The sequence below is a fragment of the Centruroides sculpturatus genome, unplaced genomic scaffold (assembly GCF_000671375.1).
Source record: "Centruroides sculpturatus isolate CEXI.00-Female unplaced genomic scaffold, Cexi_2.0 scaffold245, whole genome shotgun sequence".
Classification (NCBI taxonomy): Eukaryota; Metazoa; Arthropoda; class Arachnida; order Scorpiones; family Buthidae; genus Centruroides; species Centruroides sculpturatus.
Genome location: NW_019384465.1, coordinates 348,037 through 367,025, shown reverse-complemented (window position 1 = coordinate 367,025; position 18,989 = coordinate 348,037). Strand labels below are relative to the sequence as shown.

Here is an 18,989-nt window from a genome sequence, read left to right as displayed (position 1 = left end):
TGAGAAACGTACCAACTGAAGAAAAAAGTTTATGAAAATAGTTAAAAAGCTGGATTCGCGAAGGAGTTGGAGGAGAATGGAGACCAAACTTCACTTAAAAGCTCACTGCTTCCGGAGGTTAATGGAACGGTTAAGATGAAGTTTGAGTTACAACCAGTTATGATCCTGTTAATCTCACCCGAATGTTAAACAACCTATCTGTACCTAAAAACCTAACTTTAAACATGAATTGAATGTCTTATTTTACCCCAAAATATACTCAAGAAACCTTAATTTTATACTAAAAAAATTTTAAACATGAAACATTAAATACTGAATTTTAAACAATGTTGAAATTTGAACAGATTTTTAGGATACACGCCCTCATTTAGTGAAATAAAATAAATAGTATCTAAACATTTTTTCTTAATTCATGAAAATATTTTAACATTTCATGAATATTTATANAAACAAACAATCTTATAGATCAATTTTCGTCAAGAAATTAAATCAATTTCAAGGTTAATCACGTGCTTTTAAGAGAGAAAAAAGCGTAATGAAGTTGCTCAGTCCTATGATTAAACAATGATTTAATAATAACGTATTAATATCGATTTACATCCCGTAACAAAAATTATCCCTTTTTGAAAAATTATTATAGTAAAAAATATATAATTATACAATTAAAAAAGTAAAAAAGTCGTTTTATAAACATTATCGTTTAAAAATTATTAATTTTTATAATTTTAAATTGATTTTTAAACTAAACTTCTGCCGGTTGTGTTTCCCTGCATGGCTCGGTTATCGTGCAGTGAAGTGTTATTTACAGGAGTTATTTAAAAAAAAATACGTACTCGCACGATCAGAATGAGTGATTATAATTTGTAGAACATCGATATAACGTATTTTATATTAAAAAAAAACAATAATTTTTGATAGAAGATGAGCTATTCAAGGACTTCTAGTTTCTTATAATCGATCAATCATCGAACCTTCTATGAAAGATTTACTACATAATCCCTTGATGATACAGACACTTCAGAAATGTACATTATCGAGTTTATGTATTTGCTTCCTTTTTCAATTCAAGCCTTAAGTTGACAATAGCACTGCCTGCTACTGATCTCTCTGTCTCTATCTCTCTGACTGTTACTGATCTCTGTTATTAATCATTGCTCAGATACTTCGACCTTTCCTGCTGAATACATAAAATAATACTGACTTTTATAAAACATTTTCCCCTTAATTTTTGCAGCCGATTTTTCTCTGTAATTTCTCCCCCTATTTAATTTTAATTTTACGAAATTACTCTTCATAGATTAGTCACATTATCGGTAAATGTCCCGCAGGCATCTGGAATCACGCAGAGTTAATCCTTAGGATCTAGATACGTAACCATTCCATCAACAACGGGTCAAAAGATATAATTCGGACGTATAATATCTAATTAAATCATTGAAATTTATCGGAAAATCCTTCACAGAAAAATCTAAAAATATAATATTTAATAATTAGAATAAATAAATTAAAGACGAGAAATTTTAACGAAGAAAACGGTTAAGAAAATTTTCGAAAGTTTTAATATTTTACTAAAATATAACCTCATCCGTTATTGGAGGAGAAAAATGCGCGTGCGCTTGCTCACGAGATACTTGAAGAGAATCAATGAAAACGGAATTCATTCAAATTTTGACGTCATCGCCAAACACCGAGTCCATTTGATGACGTGATTTGAATTTTTAAAATTTTATTATAATTATTTATTATTATATATTTTTTTACATAAAACATATTTAATTTTATTCTAATAGGTTTGGTGAAACTGGGTGTGCATTGCATAACCGGAAGAAAAGTGGCCATTAAGATAATTAATAGAGAAAAGTTAAGCGAATCTGTTTTACAGAAAGTAAGTTTATTTATTTACTTATTTATTTAAATTAATGTTTACCTTTAAGAAATTTTAAAATTAAGCATAGATTTTATATGTTAAAGTGGATGGTTTGAGGTAGATGCCATCATTTATAGCAAGGAAAATTGATGTTAAGTAATTAGGAGCGTCAAAAAATGCCTCAAAATAGAATTACATANGAAGAAAAATATATTTTCTTCTCTTTGACATCTTTATATTCTTTTTTGAACATATTTTTCAGAATATTTTTTTGTTTTTATTTTATATTTTGAAAAATTGATTAAGAATATAGAAGTAACTTTCTGTTTCTTTTCATTCATTCAAGAATACAGAATTAACAGACTATTTCTTTTCATAAGAATATAGAAAATATGTTTAAGAAAAGAATGTAAAGTAGCAATTAATGAAATATTTTCATGAAATTAATTAAAAATAATTTTTTTTATTCAATAATTCTGCTTTAATTTTTTTTAGAAGAAATTGATTAATGCAAAAACAGAATTATTAAATAAAAGAAACTATTTTTACATAATTTCATGAGAATATTTTATAATTTCATGGATACATGCTACTTTTACATTCATTTTTTTTTGAGATATGTTTTTATATTTTCTGTTTTTAGAATATATAAGACACAAAATTGTTTATTTAAAGTAAATAGTTAACATTTTAAATTTCATTTTATGAAAATATTTGAATATTTTATGGATATTTAACATAATTTATATTCTTATTATGAATTTTTTTTAGATTTTTTAATATTAAAAATAAGAAAGAATCTGTTTCTATTTTTGAGAAACAGTCAAATCCAAATATTTTTCTCTTAACTTTTAAATATTTTAACGTTTTTAATTTTATTCCATAAAAATATTTCAATAATTAATAGATATTTTGCATTTTTACATTATTTTTTGAAGGTATATCACAGACTTCATTTGTATTTTTTATATTTTCTATTATATGAAATAATCTAAGAGTATGTAAAACAGAATTATAGGCGTGTATCCTAAAAATCTACACAAATTTCAATAGCATTTTCCGGTAATTAAATGAATTCGATAGAAGAAATGTGATTGGCAGATTTTATTCTGAAAATCTTACACAGTTAATAACTTCTCTGCAATAGGAGTTTCACGGAATAGTGTATAGCAATATTTCAAGGGTAAAGCAAAGAAAACCTGCAGAAAGAAAAACAGGAAGTGGTCGATAGAGGAGGAAAATGACTGAAAGGAATAGAAATCGCAGGAAAAGTTGGTAAACTCTTGGAAATTGGGAAGAAAGTTCAAAATTTCACACGTTCGCCTGAAGGAACGTCAAATGACTCTCAAGAAGTGAATGTCTGCTCCAAAATACACGACCAAGCAACTTGCTACTCAAAAAACCCCGAGGAAGCTGCTTGATGGAGTCTCTAAGGCATCAAACAATCTCAATATGGTTTTGGACGACGAGCCTTATTTTACTTTTAATAGAAGTGAATATCCTGGCAACAATTACTACTTTACCAAAGAAGGGCTAGATGTAGATCATGAAGTCAAATTCAAATGACAGTTGTAAGTTTTTGCCGAAATTTTTGGTTTTGCTGGCAATCAGTCCAAAGGGATGTTCAGAGACCTGTATTACCATGGTGCTGGCTCTCCATCACCAAAGAAATGTATGGTAACGAATGCATTCAGAAGATGCTAGTATCTTCCTAAAGAAATATTATCCTGATCAAAAATATGTCTTCTGGCCGTTTATAGTCATCATTCATTTTAAGCTCACGACACAGTTGCTAGGTTGGGCCATTACGAAGTTTGATACATTTCCGTTAATCCAACGTTCCAAACGTTCGCAACTGAGATCAATTGAGAAACGTACCAACTGAAGAAAAAAGTTTATGAAAATAGTTAAAAAGCTGGATTCGCGAAGGAGTTGGAGGAGAATGGAGACCAAACTTCACTTAAAAGCTCACTGCTTCCGGAGGTTAATGGAACGGTTAAGATGAAGTTTGAGTTACAACCAGTTATGATCCTGTTAATCTCACCCGAATGTTAAACAAACTATCTGTACCTAAAAACCTAACTTTAAACATGAATTGAATGTCTTATTTTACCCCAAAATATACTCAAGAAACCTTAATTTTATACTAAAAAAATTTTAAACATGAAACATTAAATACTGAATTTTAAACAATGTTGAAATTTGAACAGATTTTTAGGATACACGCCCTCATTTAGTGAAATAAAATAAATAGTATCTAAACATTTTTTCTTAATTCATGAAAATATTTTAACATTTCATGAATATTTATACATTTCTTTCGAATAAATTTCCATTTTTTCTTTAAAATTTTATAATAATTATTATTTTTTTAAATTGAGAAATAAGTTTAAGTGTAAAAAATTATTCAATTAAAAAATATTTAATATTTTAGTATTTTATATTAATTTTTTAAAGAAAATTTTCAAATTTATTTTTATAGATTTGAGAGAATTTAAGAATTTATACATAAATTATTATTTAATTTAAGAGAATAATTAAGTAGAAAATTTAAAGTAGGAAGAAAGAAATTAGAAAACAAAAAATAAAAATACGTTGTAATAAAGAATATATTTATAGATTTATACTAAAATTAGGGGAAATTTGAGAAGAGAAAATTGAAAACAAAATTAAAAAGTAAACTAGAAATATTATTGAATAGAATATTAAAGTATGCAACTTTCTCAAAATAAAATTAAATAAAAAAAACCAATAATAATTTTAATAAAATAATAATAAAAAGTTTCATTAAAATTTTAAGAGAATGCATTTATAAAATAGTTTAGAGAATAGTAAACAATAAAAGTTTTAAAATATTAAATAAAACGTTTTATTTTAACTAAGTTTAAGAAAAATTTAATTTATTTTTAAAATTTCTTTCTCAAAACTTGATTAAACAGATAAGTCTCGAGTAGACAGGGATCTTTGCCTACCTGAACATGAATAATAAACTTTTAACATTGCATTCCTCTTGGTTTCAAGCCAGAATAGCTAGAAAATATATATAGAGGGAGTTATTTAGAATGACAGGATTGCTTTAATACCTTATTTCTCTGCATGCTAATGATATCCAATTTAATTCCCTGTTAAAATCTTGTTTCTGACTAATGTTTACCTTTCTGGCATGCTCTCTGTTTACCAAACAATTGTTACACTCACTCCAATAAAAGCAAATAAGAGCTAACAGATGTAACAGAAGTCCAAACTACGAATCTCTTCACGAATTTTGACGTAGAATGTTTCGAATTCTAACGAGCAAAACTTATTGTGACATTGTCACTGCAACTTTTAATTATATTTTTAATTTAAAATATATGCTCTCGATCTCAAATTAGTGTCTTGGCTCTGTACATCATACTTTTCCTTCAACAATAGAGTCATGCCGGTTATCTAAGAAACTCTGTTCAGAGGAAAATTCTTAAATTAAAATCACGTTCGTATATAGTTAATAGGGCCTCTTGTCCCTAAGATTTTCATATTAGGCCTCGAATTTCATTTATCTAACACAGTTCTCGCCCAATCACCATTCTGCTCTACATTTAATATTTTTAAATCATCCAATCACGTTTGGCGTACAAAAAAGGAGAGTTTTTAAAATTTCAAAATAAAAATATCGATGAGTAACGCAAATAAGCTTAGACATTTACGAAAGTATTTCCCATTAAGTCGTTTCAAAATGGCGTAAGAAATGATCTATTGACGATGTTATGTAGCTTAATGTAAGAGTACCTCTTGAAAAGGTTTTCAATCACTCTGTTTGCGAATTAAATTGATCACGATATATGATTTATCGTTTGCTACTGACGAATGGAATTATAAAATATTTTACTATGCAAATTTCTTATTCTGTAGAGAACAATAAACACGATAAAATCGATAAAACATATCGAGGTTAGTCTGACTTGTACCATTCTGTATATAAGAATAAACTAGAGCAGACATTTTTATAATGTAATTACAATAAAACCTGTGTAAACCGGACTCATACTGTCCTGAATATTTTTTCCGGTTTGGCAGGTTTTTTTCATTAACAATAAAATATTTTTAATTGAAAGTAGCCTATATGAAATTTTATGTTTTAGTAGAAAATTAATAGAGAAATTTGATATTGTATGGGTACAAAAATAGTATCCTTGTTGACAAAAATTTGTCAAATATGATAATAATAATAATAATTTATATATATTATGTACTGTATATTAAATAACTAATTAAATAATTTTTTTAAATAAAAGTTAAAATACTGTATATACTAAAATGCTTGGTACAGACTATACGGTATTGTTTTGTTAGATTTAGTGCTGTGTTCTGCATTGTAAACATAACACTAAATTTAGTAGAAGAATATCGAGTAAGTTATTATAACAACTATCAGACAGTGGCGCGTTATAGCTTCATGGGTTCCAGGAAAATTTGAATTAGGAGGGCCCCATGTACAGTGGACTTCAGACTTTTTTCTTGGAGGAAAATATTTTCTTATAAAAGATTGATTTGGGGCACCTCTTGGTGGGGACCCCAGGCAATTTCCTTTTTTGTCCATAGGATAACGCGCCACTGCTATCAGAATACCGGTATCCGTATACAGTTAAACCTGTGTAAACCGGAATCGCACTGTACTGAACATTTCTTTCGGTTTTGCAAGTTTTTGTTTTGGACAGGTTTTGCTGTATATACAAGTATATATATATATAGTAAAACCTGTTCAAAACGGAACCCGAATTAAAAGGAAACCTGCCTAAATGGAAAAAAATGGAAAAAAATTCTTCGAAACGGAGCGATTTTCTACGTTAAAGAAGAACCTGTTCAAAACGGAAACCTTCTAAACCGGAAAAAAATATTCGGTACAGTGCGATTCCGGTTTACACAGGTTTTACTGTATATTGTTATAGCATCGAATACGCCAGGTTTTTAGCAATATAATGCCCTTGAAAAGCAGGTTTTTCAGAGAAATCGTTCTTAAAATTTTTATTTTTGTTAGAAACACAAATACTATTAAAATTCTAGAATTATTCATTTTCAGTCTTTATTTTATATAATAAAATTATTATTTTTTTAAATTTAAAATTAAATTATACTCAAAATTCANAATATTATTATATATTAATATTATTTGACAAGAAAAATATTATATGAAATAATTTTCGGTTATATATTTAAAAAATTTTTTAAAAGTTTTAACCATTAACCTGTCTTTACCTTTACGCTGATGTTAACATAGACAAAATCCAGATGCTTATCTGTTATAGGAATTTATGGAATTTATAGCAGACCGTACCAAGATGTGGGAAAGGTATCGGATATTTCGTTATATTTATCGTAAACACAATGGTTCGGATCAATAAATCACATTATTACAGGCGGTTTCTAGTGTGGAATTTGTAAATTTCTTTACCATTTCGCATCAATGTAATTTATACTCTTAGCGACATTTATTCATCAATTTAATGTTATTTTTTTGGTACCATTTATAAATGTCAAAAGCGTCTGTAAGGTTGTTTCATTAAGACATTCCACAGCCGCTTTAATATACTTTTAAAGGATGGTTAATTAGAAAAGTCAGCTTCACTCCTCTCTCTCTCTTTCTCTCGTATTAAAGTTATTAAAGTAGTCGGGAATACTTAGACCACGGACCAATATTTTTAAAAGTAACGCGAACTTTCTCAAAATACGCTCAAGTCATTCTGAGCACTTTGTCTAACGAATGCTAAATATTATTTATTTAAAAAAATTAATTAATTTTCTAATTAAATTTTTATCAAGTTTCAAAGATGTTTTATAAATAAAACATCTAGATATTTCATAATTATAAAAATATTTCTTAAAATTGCAGGTGGCGCATCGTATTTATAAATAATTATTTTCTATTTATATCTAGCGTACGATATAATACGTAATAATTTATAAAATTAAATTTTATTTAAGATCATAAATTTAAAAATAAATTAATTTATATATATATCAATTTTTAATTGTGATAATAATTTATAATTTAGAATAATTTTAAAGCGAAAAAATGTAAAAAAAAAACAGACGAACAATTATCCGTTTAGCGCCATCTGTCATCAATTTATATCATTAATTTTTAAAATAACGAATATGGGAATATATAACAAGGTAAAGATTTATTTTTGTAATTTAAAAAAAAATTCTTGATATAAATGGCTTAAAGAATATGGAAAATCAATAAGAGATGTCTCGCGTACAATAAAATCAGTAATCTTAAGATGGAGATCAAAATAATCGGATATTCTGTAAAGAACTTTCAGCGAGTGGAGTTATAAAAATGCATTTTATGACGTCCGAGGTAATACAAAATGGAGGAAATTAAAGTTTATTTGAGAAAATGGATGCCATTCAGAACCAGAAGCATATTCTACACAAATAAATCTGATATATAAATAGGATCTTCGAGAGATTGTATGGGGCCTGGGTCCCTTCGCCATTTTGCTTTTTTTTTGAATACAAATAAAACACATAAAATGTTTCTTTATTAATAAAACGCAAACTCGATTTTGTGTTTTGTTAATAAAAAGAACATTTTTAGAGATAGGAACCACTATTTTTATAGGGTAATGGCCCCCTATTATTTTTCTCGGTTGTATGACGATCAGTCAAAAAATGATCCTCTCCTTCTAGCATTTTTGCATTGTTTTGGATTCGGGGACCCTTGAAACGTCGAGAAATGCAAAAAATTTGGGATATTTTCTGTATATGTGAATACCGTAATGTGGGGATACTTTGCTCCGATAGGGGCTACTATGCATCACTTTACGAATCACATTTACTGAGATATGGCAAGTAAAATATGAAATATATTTAAATGATTAATATTTTACTTATCATAGGTCGGTAAATGTGATTTGCAAAGTATCCTCACATTATGGTATTAGTATGGATGGGGGACATGATTTTCTTCACTCATTTTGAAGCTTAATAACTCCTGTGCCCTTTGTCGAAAATTTCTGAAAATTTTTTAGGGAGGTTTGTGTTATGAGGGGGAAATTTTACTAGAAATTTTCAGGAAAATTGGACTGTTGGTTCGGAGATATGACTACATCTCCTTAATATCTCTCAAACCAACCCGAAGGCTTAAAGATAATGGTAGTAATTATTAGAGATGAAAACAAATAAAGAATACTGGGAAAGGCTAACAACAACATTTCCAGTTTGTTTTTTTATAGGAATATTACAGGATCTCTAGATTTTCTTCGAGTCAGGGTAAAAAATCTCTACCTCTCCCTGTCGATGGCCTCGTATATAAAGCACTACATATTTAATTATGTTATATACAAGTATTGTATATACTTAATAGTGATCTGCTAGGCAAAGAAGAAAAATATATTTTCTTCTCTTTGACATCTTTATATTCTTTTTTGAACATATTTTTCAGAATATTTTTTTGTTTTTATTTTATATTTTGAAAAATTGATTAAGAATATAGAAGTAACTTTCTGTTTCTTTTCATTCATTCAAGAATACAGAATTAACAGACTATTTCTTTTCATAAGAATATAGAAAATATGTTTAAGAAAAGAATGTAAAGTAGCAATTAATGAAATATTTTCATGAAATTAATTAAAAATAATTTTTTTTATTCAATAATTCTGCTTTAATTTTTTTTAGAAGAAATTGATTAATGCAAAAACAGAATTATTAAATAAAAGAAACTATTTTTACATAATTTCATGAGAATATTTTATAATTTCATGGATACATGCTACTTTTACATTCATTTTTTTTTGAGATATGTTTTTATATTTTCTGTTTTTAGAATATATAAGACACAAAATTGTTTATTTAAAGTAAATAGTTAACATTTTAAATTTCATTTTATGAAAATATTTGAATATTTTATGGATATTTAACATAATTTATATTCTTATTATGAATTTTTTTTAGATTTTTTAATATTAAAAATAAGAAAGAATCTGTTTCTATTTTTGAGAAACAGTCAAATCCAAATATTTTTCTCTTAACTTTTAAATATTTTAACGTTTTTAATTTTATTCCATAAAAATATTTCAATAATTAATAGATATTTTGCATTTTTACATTATTTTTTGAAGGTATATCACAGACTTCATTTGTATTTTTTATATTTTCTATTATATGAAATAATCTAAGAGTATGTAAAACAGAATTATAGGCGTGTATCCTAAAAATCTACACAAATTTCAATAGCATTTTCCGGTAATTAAATGAATTCGATAGAAGAAATGTGATTGGCAGATTTTATTCTGAAAATCTTACACAGTTAATAACTTCTCTGCAATAGGAGTTTCACGGAATAGTGTATAGCAATATTTCAAGGGTAAAGCAAAGAAAACCTGCAGAAAGAAAAACAGGAAGTGGTCGATAGAGGAGGAAAATGACTGAAAGGAATAGAAATCGCAGGAAAAGTTGGTAAACTCTTGGAAATTGGGAAGAAAGTTCAAAATTTCACACGTTCGCCTGAAGGAACGTCAAATGACTCTCAAGAAGTGAATGTCTGCTCCAAAATACACGACCAAGCAACTTGCTACTCAAAAAACCCCGAGGAAGCTGCTTGATGGAGTCTCTAAGGCATCAAACAATCTCAATATGGTTTTGGACGACGAGCCTTATTTTACTTTTAATAGAAGTGAATATCCTGGCAACAATTACTACTTTACCAAAGAAGGGCTAGATGTAGATCATGAAGTCAAATTCAAATGACAGTTGTAAGTTTTTGCCGAAATTTTTGGTTTTGCTGGCAATCAGTCCAAAGGGATGTTCAGAGACCTGTATTACCATGGTGCTGGCTCTCCATCACCAAAGAAATGTATGGTAACGAATGCATTCAGAAGATGCTAGTATCTTCCTAAAGAAATATTATCCTGATCAAAAATATGTCTTCTGGCCGTTTATAGTCATCATTCATTTTAAGCTCACGACACAGTTGCTAGGTTGGGCCATTACGAAGTTTGATACATTTCCGTTAATCCAACGTTCCAAACGTTCGCAACTGAGATCAATTGAGAAACGTACCAACTGAAGAAAAAAGTTTATGAAAATAGTTAAAAAGCTGGATTCGCGAAGGAGTTGGAGGAGAATGGAGACCAAACTTCACTTAAAAGCTCACTGCTTCCGGAGGTTAATGGAACGGTTAAGATGAAGTTTGAGTTACAACCAGTTATGATCCTGTTAATCTCACCCGAATGTTAAACAACCTATCTGTACCTAAAAACCTAACTTTAAACATGAATTGAATGTCTTATTTTACCCCAAAATATACTCAAGAAACCTTAATTTTATACTAAAAAAATTTTAAACATGAAACATTAAATACTGAATTTTAAACAATGTTGAAATTTGAACAGATTTTTAGGATACACGCCCTCATTTAGTGAAATAAAATAAATAGTATCTAAACATTTTTTCTTAATTCATGAAAATATTTTAACATTTCATGAATATTTATACATTTCTTTCGAATAAATTTCCATTTTTTCTTTAAAATTTTATAATAATTATTATTTTTTTAAATTGAGAAATAAGTTTAAGTGTAAAAAATTATTCAATTAAAAAATATTTAATATTTTAGTATTTTATATTAATTTTTTAAAGAAAATTTTCAAATTTATTTTTATAGATTTGAGAGAATTTAAGAATTTATACATAAATTATTATTTAATTTAAGAGAATAATTAAGTAGAAAATTTAAAGTAGGAAGAAAGAAATTAGAAAACAAAAAATAAAAATACGTTGTAATAAAGAATATATTTATAGATTTATACTAAAATTAGGGGAAATTTGAGAAGAGAAAATTGAAAACAAAATTAAAAAGTAAACTAGAAATATTATTGAATAGAATATTAAAGTATGCAACTTTCTCAAAATAAAATTAAATAAAAAAAAAACCAATAATAATTTTAATAAAATAATAATAAAAAGTTTCATTAAAATTTTAAGAGAATGCATTTATAAAATAGTTTAGAGAATAGTAAACAATAAAAGTTTTAAAATATTAAATAAAACGTTTTATTTTAACTAAGTTTAAGAAAAATTTAATTTATTTTTAAAATTTCTTTCTCAAAACTTGATTAAACAGATAAGTCTCGAGTAGACAGGGATCTTTGCCTACCTGAACATGAATAATAAACTTTTAACATTGCATTCCTCTTGGTTTCAAGCCAGAATAGCTAGAAAATATATATAGAGGGAGTTATTTAGAATGACAGGATTGCTTTAATACCTTATTTCTCTGCATGCTAATGATATCCAATTTAATTCCCTGTTAAAATCTTGTTTCTGACTAATGTTTACCTTTCTGGCATGCTCTCTGTTTACCAAACAATTGTTACACTCACTCCAATAAAAGCAAATAAGAGCTAACAGATGTAACAGAAGTCCAAACTACGAATCTCTTCACGAATTTTGACGTAGAATGTTTCGAATTCTAACGAGCAAAACTTATTGTGATATTGTCACTGCAACTTTTAATTATATTTTTAATTTAAAATATATGCTCTCGATCTCAAATTAGTGTCTTGCCTCTGTACATCATACTTTTCCTTTAACAATAGAGTCATGCCGGTTATCTAAGAAACTCTGTTCAGGGGAAAATTCTTAAATTAAAATCACGTTCGTATATAGTTAATAGGGCCTCTTGTTCCTAAGATTTTTATATTAGGCCTCGAATTTCATTTATCTAACACAGTTCTCGCCCAATCACCATTCTGCTCTACATTTAATATTTTTAAATCATCCAATCACGTTTGGCGTACAAAAAAGGAGCGTTTTTAAAATTTCAAAATAAAAATATCGATGAGTAACGCAAATAAGCTTAGACATTTACGAAAGTATTTCCCATTAAGTCGTTTCAAAATGGCGTAAGAAATGATCTATTGACGATGTTATGTAGCTTAATGTAAGAGTACCTCTTGAAAAGGTTTTCAATCACTCTGTTTGCGAATTAAATTGATCACGATATATGATTTATCGTTTGCTACTGACGAATGGAATTATAAAATATTTTACTATGCAAATTTCTTATTCTGTAGAGAACAATAAACACGATAAAATCGATAAAACATATCGAGGTTAGTCTGACTTGTACCATTCTGTATATAAGAATAAACTAGAGCAGACATTTTTATAATGTAATTACAATAAAACCTGTGTAAACCGGACTCATACTGTCCTGAATATTTTTTCCGGTTTGGCAGGTTTTTTTCATTAACAATAAAATATTTTTAATTGAAAGTAGCCTATATGAAATTTTATGTTTTAGTAGAAAATTAATAGAGAAATTTGATATTGTATGGGTACAAAAATAGTATCCTTGTTGACAAAAATTTGTCAAATATGATAATAATAATAATAATTTATATATATTATGTACTGTATATTAAATAACTAATTAAATAATTTTTTTAAATAAAAGTTAAAATACTGTATATACTAAAATGCTTGGTACAGACTATACGGTATTGTTTTGTTAGATTTAGTGCTGTGTTCTGCATTGTAAACATAACACTAAATTTAGTAGAAGAATATCGAGTAAGTTATTATAACAACTATCAGACAGTGGCGCGTTATAGCTTCATGGGTTCCAGGAAAATTTGAATTAGGAGGGCCCCATGTACAGTGGACTTCAGACTTTTTTCTTAGAGGAAAATATTTTCTTATAAAAGATTGATTTGGGGCACCTCTTGGTGGGGACCCCAGGCAATTTCCTTTTTTGTCCATAGGATAACGCGCCACTGCTATCAGAATACCGGTATCCGTATACAGTTAAACCTGTGTAAACCGGAATCGCACTGTACTGAACATTTCTTTCGGTTTTGCAAGTTTTTGTTTTGGACAGGTTTTGCTGTATATACAAGTATATATATATATAGTAAAACCTGTTCAAAACGGAACCCGAATTAAAAGGAAACCTGCCTAAATGGAAAAAAATGGAAAAAAATTCTTCGAAACGGAGCGATTTTCTACGTTAAAGAAGAACCTGTTCAAAACGGAAACCTTCTAAACCGGAAAAAAATATTCGGTACAGTGCGATTCCGGTTTACACAGGTTTTACTGTATATTGTTATAGCATCGAATACGCCAGGTTTTTAGCAATATAATGCCCTTGAAAAGCAGGTTTTTCAGAGAAATCGTTCTTAAAATTTTTATTTTTGTTAGAAACACAAATACTATTAAAATTCTAGAATTATTCATTTTCAGTCTTTATTTTATATAATAAAATTATTATTTTTTCTCTTAAAAAATAATATTTTTTAATGAAAGATGGTATTTATTACAGGTGGAAAGAGAAATAGCAATTATGAAACTCATCGAACACCCACATGTTTTGGCTTTATACGACGTGTACGAAAATAAAAAATACCTGTAAGTTAGAACTAATTTTTTTAAAAATTAATATTAATAATAGATTTGCTAGAATAAAATTGATCAGAATCGCTAAGAAATTCTTTCGTTAGATTTGTGCAGACGTCGACTAAATTCTCGTAAAGTTTACACGTTTTCGACTATTCTCAATTCCCGAAAAATTATTAAATTCGGTTTACTGCATGTTATTTTTTTAAATTTAAAATTAAATTATACTCAAAATTCATTTAAATTTAGAATAATTAGTAACGAACGATTTTAGAAACAAATTATGACTGTGGGAGATTTTTTTTATTTAACTACATTAAAACCTGTGTAAACCGGACTCTTACGGGTACTGAATATTTTTTTCAGGTTTCCAACAGATTTTTAACACAGAAAATCGTTACGTCCGAAGAATTTTTCCTGTTTAGTCAGGTTTCTGTTTTATTAAGGTTCCGTTTTGGACAGGTTTTACTGTGTTTTTTATGTATACTGAATTGTCGTGGTATTTGTATAACGTTCCCAAGAATACTGATTGCATCCCCAGAGGGATCATAATCCACTTATTGGAAACCTACCATTTGGGGAAAATTATCTGCATTTTTTTCTTTTTTTTCTTTTTTTCCCCTGTTATTTCGATTCCCTGATCTGACCAGAAAACCTTATGAATATTCAGTTAACATTGTGGATTAAATGCAAAAATATCAAAAAATATATAAGAAAAATAAATGCGAATTTTAATATTTCGGATGTCCAAATCTTAATTCTTGGATAAAAGATTTTATTTTATTTTATTGGTGAAATAAATTATCCATTGATTTTACTTTTACGAGGGTGCCTCTTCCGATCGAAAGAATCGATGACCTTGCTATTTTTTTTTTCTATAAAACTTCCTGATTTAACTGTTAAACATTAAAAAGGCTAACGTATTATGAAAGGATGAATTTCGAACTGTAAGATCCCATCCGGCTTGATCGCCAAACATAATTAGAAGGCGTGTCCGAGAAGATATCTCACGGTCTATAAATCATGCTAGAGAATCATTTCTATCAAAATAGCTGTTTATCATCTCTTTGTGGAAGCGTTGCTTCTATCTACAAAATCGCAAGGAGTAGAAGCCATTAATGCTATAATAGATCTACGTAAATTTAAGTAATTAAAGTGGATCTATATATAGATATACTTGTATATATATATATATAAATATATATCTGAAGTTAAAGATTGCTTCAATTTACTATAAAATAGTAGAAATCTCTACAAATATTCCCATAGTGATTTAGCAGATCTTATCTAGTAGTAAATTGACACGAGTCTCGTGATTGGTATTATTGATAAGAAAAGACGAAGCTTATTCACTTGATACCTTTAAAAATTTACTCGTTAATTGTCTTGTAGAGAAATAAATATTTATTATTTTCAAATTTAGGCTTTATATTTGAGAAATATCGATGCTAATTATTATTAAATTAAAGAAAGGGAATAAACGAAGCCATTACTATCTCGTCATTTCACAGATAAATGTTTCAAGTTTAATTTCACATTTTTGAGAAGATTTTTTGTTAAAATGTCGTTATTAAAATTGTAGAATCAGTTCTCTAGTCTTAAATATAGAAATGAATGTTTATAAAAAATGTTTAATTTCTATAAAAATTAATATTAATAATAGATTTGCTAGAATAAAATTGATCAGAATCGCTAAGAAATTCTTTCGTTAGATTTGTGCAGACGTCGACTAAATTCTCGTAAAGTTTACACGTTTTCGACTATTCTCAATTCCCGAAAAATTATTAAATTCGGTTTACTGCATGTTATTTTTTTAAATTTAAAATTAAATTATACTCAAAATTCATTTAAATTTAGAATAATTAGTAACGAACGATTTTAGAAACAAATTATGACTGTGGGAGATTTTTTTTATTTAACTACATTAAAACCTGTGTAAACCGGACTCTTACGGGTACTGAATATTTTTTTCAGGTTTCCAACAGATTTTTAACACAGAAAATCGTTACGTCCGAAGAATTTTTCCTGTTTAGTCAGGTTTCTGTTTTATTAAGGTTCCGTTTTGGACAGGTTTTACTGTGTTTTTTATGTATACTGAATTGTCGTGGTATTTGTATAACGTTCCCAAGAATACTGATTGCATCCCCAGAGGGATCATAATCCACTTATTGGAAACCTACCATTTGGGGAAAATTATCTGCATTTTTTTCTTTTTTTTCTTTTTTTCCCCTGTTATTTCGATTCCCTGATCTGACCAGAAAACCTTATGAATATTCAGTTAACATTGTGGATTAAATGCAAAAATATCAAAAAATATATAAGAAAAATAAATGCGAATTTTAATATTTCGGATGTCCAAATCTTAATTCTTGGATAAAAGATTTTATTTTATTTTATTGGTGAAATAAATTATCCATTGATTTTACTTTTACGAGGGTGCCTCTTCCGATCGAAAGAATCGATGACCTTGCTATTTTTTTTTTTCTATAAAACTTCCTGATTTAACTGTTAAACATTAAAAAGGCTAACGTATCATGAAAGGATGAATTTCGAACTGTAAGATCCCATCCGGCTTGATCGCCAAACATAATTAGAAGGCGTGTCCGAGAAGATATCTCACGGTCTATAAATCATGCTAGAGAATCATTTCTATCAAAATAGCTGTTTATCATCTCTTTGTGGAAGCGTTGCTTCTATCTACAAAATCGCAAGGAGTAGAAGCCATTAATGCTATAATAGATCTACGTAAATTTAAGTAATTAAAGTGGATCTATATATAGATATACTTGTATATATATATATATAAATATATATCTGAAGTTAAAGATTGCTTCAATTTACTATAAAATAGTAGAAATCTCTACAAATATTCCCATAGTGATTTAGCAGATCTTATCTAGTAGTAAATTGACACGAGTCTCGTGATTGGTATTATTGATAAGAAAAGACGAAGCTTATTCACTTGATACCTTTAAAAATTTACTCGTTAATTGTCTTGTNACTATAAAATAGTAGAAATCTCTACAAATATTCCCATAGTGATTTAGCAGATCTTATCTAGTAGTAAATTGACACGAGTCTCGTGATTGGTATTATTGATAAGAAAAGACGAAGCTTATTCACTTGATACCTTTAAAAATTTACTCGTTAATTGTCTTGTAGAGAAATAAATATTTATTATTTTCAAATTTAGGCTTTATATTTGAGAAATATCGATGCTAATTATTATTAAATTAAAGAAAGGGAATAAACGAAGCCATTACTATCTCGTCATTTCACAGATAAATGTTTCAAGTTTAATTTCACATTTTTGAGAAGATTTTTTGTTAAAATGTCGTTATTAAAATTGTAGAATCAGTTCTCTAGTCTTAAATATAGAAATGAATGTTTATAAAAAATGTTTAATTTCTATAAAAATTAATATTGTATGTATGTTTAGTGTGTGTGTGTAACTACCCAAAAACTGTATACATATACGGTATTAATTTTATAGAAACTAAACAGTTATAGAATTCCAAAATTCTATCAAAGTATTTTTAATCTACTTAAAAATAAATTTACAACCTGCTCGGCATTTTGAAATTTATTTAATCTTTTTTTTCCAGTTAGATTTTCTGTTTAGATGGATAAAATTTATCATCTGGGATTTAATTCATTTTTTTACTTTATTCTCTATTACTTCATCAGTATTCTGGACGAAGATCTGCTGAGATGTTTTTGATTTAAAAAGCATAACCTATTTAGGATTGAGGAAAAAAAATCTGTTAATGTTTTCAGCTGAAGAGAAGTTGTATCGAGTAAGAAAAATTACTACGATTAAATGAAAATTTAAGTTTAACAACTGTAATACTGAAAATTTCCCTTTCTGTACGTGAGTTTCGGATGAATATTTTTGAAATTATGTTAAATATTTCGTGAAATTTCTTCAAATAAAATTTATTAATTTTGAAAATAAATGAAAGAACAGCTGCTACATTTTTTTTTAAATGAAGCGTCTAATTTATTTTCATTATCTCATAAGAAGAAATTATTGTTTCTAATCTACAGAGAAATAACGGCATAATTTGATGTTGACTGCTTAAGTATTATCCAAAATTTTAGGAAAATTATGGAGTAATGAAAACAAATAAATGCTTTGTCTGAATTCAAGATGGCTGTCTATGATAATATTTATATTGAGATCTGAAGGATTTGGTTGGTTAGTTAAATTGACGTCTTTAAGCTACGTGATAGGACACAATTACGCCCATTATGAGAGGGTCTGGCCCACAATGGAGTCGACCAGCATGGATAAGGAATGAGGAACGATGCTTCAATCTGCACTTCTCATGATAAATTATAGAAGCCTGTATCTGATTTGAACTCAGATTCCCTACGACGGTAGGTGGACACTTCAGAGAAAGGACTCATTAATTTACGTTTCTGAAGTGGATCCAAGATATAAAAATATAATATTTGCAATTGTTTGGACGTAATGAGTTCCTGCTTGAAACTAGTGAAAATTAGATCTGGACATACGGTGTTTACTTGTCCAGATGTAATTGTCCCTGACAGATAAAAGATAAATTTATAATTGGAAGTTGAGCTAGTAAGGGAATTAAGTATGGAAGGTAAATTATTTTTCGAAAATTTTATGAATGAAGGATGAGGAACGTTTATTTTGAAGCATCTCTAATTAAAATTACAGATCCGTTTGAACAAAAATGCTTCCTAAACAGATTAATCATCAAGTTAGATTAAA

At 27.8% G+C, this 18,989-nt stretch overlaps 1 protein-coding gene across 1 annotated transcript in view; it reads left to right on the top strand.

Moving 5' to 3' along the window:
* The window catches only part of LOC111621028 (serine/threonine-protein kinase BRSK2-like), a 60,954-nt gene that overhangs the window by 7,505 nt on the left and 34,460 nt on the right, over positions 1-18,989 (top strand). The window contains exon 3 of the mRNA XM_023363070.1: positions 14,175-14,260. Coding sequence (XP_023218838.1) covers positions 14,175-14,260 — 86 coding nt within the window. The remainder of the gene's footprint in view (positions 1-14,174; positions 14,261-18,989) is intronic.